At 39.6% G+C, this 4,635-nt stretch overlaps 1 protein-coding gene across 1 annotated transcript in view; it reads left to right on the top strand.

The window, feature by feature from the left end:
* trim45 (tripartite motif containing 45) overlaps positions 1-4,356 on the top strand; it is a 14,293-nt gene extending 9,937 nt beyond the window's left edge. The window contains exon 8 of the mRNA XM_010769488.1: positions 1,912-4,356. Coding sequence (XP_010767790.1) covers positions 1,912-2,066 — 155 coding nt within the window. The 3' untranslated portion in view covers positions 2,067-4,356. The remainder of the gene's footprint in view (positions 1-1,911) is intronic.
* The last annotated feature ends 279 nt before the right edge of the window (positions 4,357-4,635 follow it).

A 4,635-nucleotide genomic window follows, 5' to 3' on the forward strand; every position in this document is an offset into this window, starting at 1 on the left:
TAAGTCATGGATGTTTAAAGTTTAACGTCATCATTGTCTAATATTATAGTTGACTTTTCATTCAGGAAGTATGACGCTGCGCTGTCAGTACGCTTCTCCATGTTTGTGATTGGTCGATTCCTCCAAATACCACCCCTTTCATGTGAACGCGCACCTAACTAGATAGGACACGGCTGGCTTGAGCGATACACTTGATAACCCGTGTCGTAGTACCGTTTAGCGAGAGTGCGTATGTTTTGGATTAGACCAACCGGCTAACTCAAACATATCCAGGTTAGGTTGAACCAGCTTTCGTAGTAAAGGCCTCTGGTGATATGGTTTATGTATTTATCGAATTTGAGCTGGCTGTCAAAGATTACTCCAAGGTTGCGAATGTGAGGAGAGGGGGTTAGAGTGGTGTTGTCAAGGGTGAAGTTGAAGTTCTGGGTGGTGTTGGTGCGGGATGTGGGTCCGATTATGATATCTGATTTGTCGCTGTTCAGTTTAAGGTAGTTTGTTTGCATCCAGGACTTAATTTCTGAGAGACAGTTGGTGAGTGTGGAGTGAGTTGTGGCAGTGATGATTTTTGTGGAGATGTAGAGTTGGATGTCATCCGTGTAGCAGTGATACTGGAGGTTGTGGCGGCGGATGATTTTTCCAAGGGGAAGCATATAGAGGATGAAGAGGAGGGGACCAAGCACCGAACCCTGGAGGACGCCTCGGGACAGAGGGGCAGTGGATGAAGAGCAGTTATTGATGTGGATGAACTGGTGTCTGTTGGTGAGGTATGATTTCAGCCAGGAGAGTGCAGTGTCAGTGATGATTCCAGGCGGGACAGCAGGATGGTGTGGTTGATGGTGTCGAGTGCTGCTGTGAGGTCGAGGAGGATGAGGATGTTGAGATTGCCGGAGTCTGAGGAGAGGAGGAGGTCGTTAGTGATTCTGAGGAGGGCTGTATCTGCGCTGTGCTTTGTGTGGAATCCTGATTGAAAGGGTTCAAAGGGTTATTGGAGCTAAGATGGGATTTCAGTTGGGAGGCTACAACACGTTCGAGTAGTTTTGATGGGAAGGGGAGATTGGAGATGGGCCGGAAGTTGGACATGATGTCAGGTGTGAGTCCAGGTTTTTTCAGTATGGGTGTAATCTGATTATTTTACTCTCTGTGTGCTTCCATAACAGAGATGCTTAAGATACAATCACACATACCAGTGTCACACATGTTTATTATGTATTTTTATGAATTGTGCAGCCAGTAGACATGCTGTATTTTGACTAAGGATACACAATTTGAATGCATGGAAAAAAGTGCACTGTGCATTAGATATTAAGTCATATAGCGTTTACATATAGAGTAGTATAACACAAAATATGTACTTTAACAAGATGATGTTTTGGCACCTACTGTCTACTTTCTAACTGCATATCCTTTTATAATACTGATTCCTTGTTAGGACAAATACTGTATGTCTCTGATATTGAACAACTGTGCTTTAGATCAGGGGTTCCCAAAGTGGGGGTCGCGACATGATTACAAAATAAAAATGAAAATAAAATTTTTTTAAAAATTGATTAATTTTTTTTTTTAAATTATTAATAATAATAACGTTTGCATAGACATTTTCAGGAGCGGACTAGCCATCTGTATAATTTCCCCGCAACGAGGCTCCCCCTTTGACAATCCACTAGCGCAGTGTTTGTGCGGAAAACTGAAATTAATTCACTAGCACCCCGTTCCCCCCCCGTCGACAGGGGGTCGCCAGTCTCTGGCACTGTTATTTTGAGGGTCGCGGGCTGAAAAGTTTGGGAACCCTTGCTTTAGATGATTACATGTATGTCATCAACACTCTCTTGGAGCCTGGATGTACGTACAAACCCAGGAGTTCTTTTTCTTAAACTCATATCTGTCTCCACCTGTCTGTCTGTGTGTCTGCAGGAGGATTTAAAGGTTGCGGTCACGGTCACAAAGGACACCCGGGGAAGCCTCACTGGTCTTGTTGCAGCAGCTTCGTGGAGCAGTCGGAGTGTTTGCCTCAGAGCGTGATAGCTGCGATTTCCCCCCGCGGGCACCTGCGCACCGTGGAGCTCTGAGGAGGCGAGACACGTACAGAGGACGCACCGTAATAAAGGAGCGCAGCAACAAAAACGTTAGCATAGCGGGGGAGCACGTGTTGGTGTCAATGTTAAGAAGGTCAGACAGGAAGGTGAAGTTCTAAAGACACGGTGGCTGAAGCAGGACATCAAAGAATGTTAGTCTGAAAGTGATTACCTCCAGCCCACCATTCGAGGACTATATCAGTGTGGGCTCTGGATCTAAAGCCCTTTCACCCATACACTGAAAACCTTGAACTAAACATGACATTACCTGGAGGAACTGTGTGAGAGAACTGAATATCAGACATTGAACTGACTTCAACCTGCAAGATCCCCGAAACACGTAAGACTATTTAATGTCGATTGTGAATGGAGCTGCTCATTGACCGGAGAATTTAGAGCTTGCAAATGTATGTATTTATGACGTTGGTATAAAACTGCTGCAAAAACACGGAAGAAAAAAAATTGGAGGGTGTAAAATAGGGGTGTTTTCTACGAATCACAAATATCTAACTTGAAAGACAACGGGATTCAAGACCTTCTGTTCGTAAGTGCCTACGAAGTAATAAAACGGACGAATTCAAGGAACGGCAAAAGACTCCATTATATCACAAAAATACCAACCACAGGACGGTTGTATAATCCGCCTCAAGTTGAGCCTCGTCTAAACTTTGCAAAGTATTTCCAGAAAGTGAGAACGGTGCTGAAAGGGAGTTGAGTTGAGTTCCTTCAACTGAACAGCTGATGTTGTAAAGTGCCTTAAGTATCTAAGCTGTGCCTATGACCTAAAAAAAGATAGAACTGCTTCGACATTCAAATCTTCCAGTTTAATTAATATATAGCTTTAAAGTATTTTAAATAAAAGAATGTAGACTTTATTCATATCATTTAGTCAGGGAAAGTATATTTAGGAATAAAGTGCCATCAAAACACAGTGACTCATTTTCAAACAGTGTCGCCATTACAGAGTTTATCTAGAGTTCAATGACGATACGTTTAATCTTCAATTGTAAAATGTCCTAATCAGTTAGACTGAACATTTCAAAACATTTTTCAAAAAATAACAAAGTGCTGTTACAGTTACATGTTTCGTTTGTTTGTACACACATACCTAATGTAGTTGTTATGGGCACACACTTGGTAATCTAGAAGTCTTCCTAATAACTATAGATCATTGTGATATTATTAATATTCAGTCGTATCTAAAGTTCACTTGAGGAAATTGAAATGTAAAACTTTGTAATTAATGCCTTTTAAGTAGTAATATTAACAACAGGTACTTTTTTGTACACTTTTAATAATTTCAAAATGATAATTACCTCAAAACATTACCATATACTTTTGCATTATTTACACTTAATGTAACATTATTTAATGGCACATTTGCTTAAAAGAGACAATCAATACCTAGTCAATGCAATGCTGTTATATACACTCTATTGATGAGCTGATGCATAAAGCGTGGTGCCACACACTGTTTACAAAAAGTCAGTTTTCATTGCTATATTTTCCACAATCAAGTCAAAAGCACTGAGCTGGACTACACTGTGCCTTTTTAAATTAAGAAATATTTCATTATTTTAAGATTTGTCATAATGTGAAACATGTATTTTTTGTAAACAACCTAATCTTGCTTTTGTTCTGTGCAGGTAAAGACTTTGCATATTGTGTTTTTCCTTCAGCTTTGCAACCTAGCTCTACTCTGCTCTCTCTGGGAATCACTGACCTAGACGCTGCAGTCGGCCTCCCCTTTGAATACAAAGTTGTTCCTCTCCAGACGCTTTTATAGCACTGACTTAAAACCAGACACATGAAACTTTAAAAGAGCCAATATAGCCTGTTTTAGATTTTCTGTATTCTAAGATGACTTTTTTAGTGTGACAGCAAATGGTTGAAAAAAAAGAAGACGCTGACGGCCAAAATGATTAAGTCAAGGCTTCCAATGTGAGATGTCACAATGACAACTTCCATATCTTGCTAACATAAACAATATTTGTTTTATTCTTGTTGTAAAGATGAATGGTATGATAGACCTATGCAAATACTTGTGGAGACATGAGGACAAATCTTTTTGATTTGCGGTCCAAGATCTAAGAATCAACCAGCTGCTGTTCAATTTGTGAACCGTTTCACACTCACTATACATTCATCTAAAGAGTTTATTCTGAATGCTTCCCAATATTTTTACTGGACAATTTATCCTGTACGAGCAAAATAAAGTCTTATTTCTCAGTTTCCCTGACTTGCCCTATTCTTTGATGGAACTGTAGTAACAGCTGACCTTTGATCATTTGCATGTTTGCCCTTCTGAAATAAAATAAAAAATCTGATTTATTTTTATTTTCAAACCAAAAACAAATGGTTTTATTTGTACCTGTTAGAACGTGGTGAGAACAAAGCCAACATACCTGGATCATATACTCAAAATAACTATTACAAGAACATGATTTTGTCATTTTCTTTAATTTATCTGAACATATGTCCTGTAGGAAGAATCGTAGATAATATTCAATTATTCAGTGGCTGCATATTTCAACATATGGGAATCTTTTTAAAGTTAATTGAG

Source organism: Notothenia coriiceps, unplaced genomic scaffold, assembly GCF_000735185.1.
Source record: "Notothenia coriiceps isolate Sejong01 unplaced genomic scaffold, NC01 NC01_scaffold00000339, whole genome shotgun sequence".
In the NCBI taxonomy this organism is placed as follows: domain Eukaryota; kingdom Metazoa; phylum Chordata; class Actinopteri; order Perciformes; family Nototheniidae; genus Notothenia; species Notothenia coriiceps.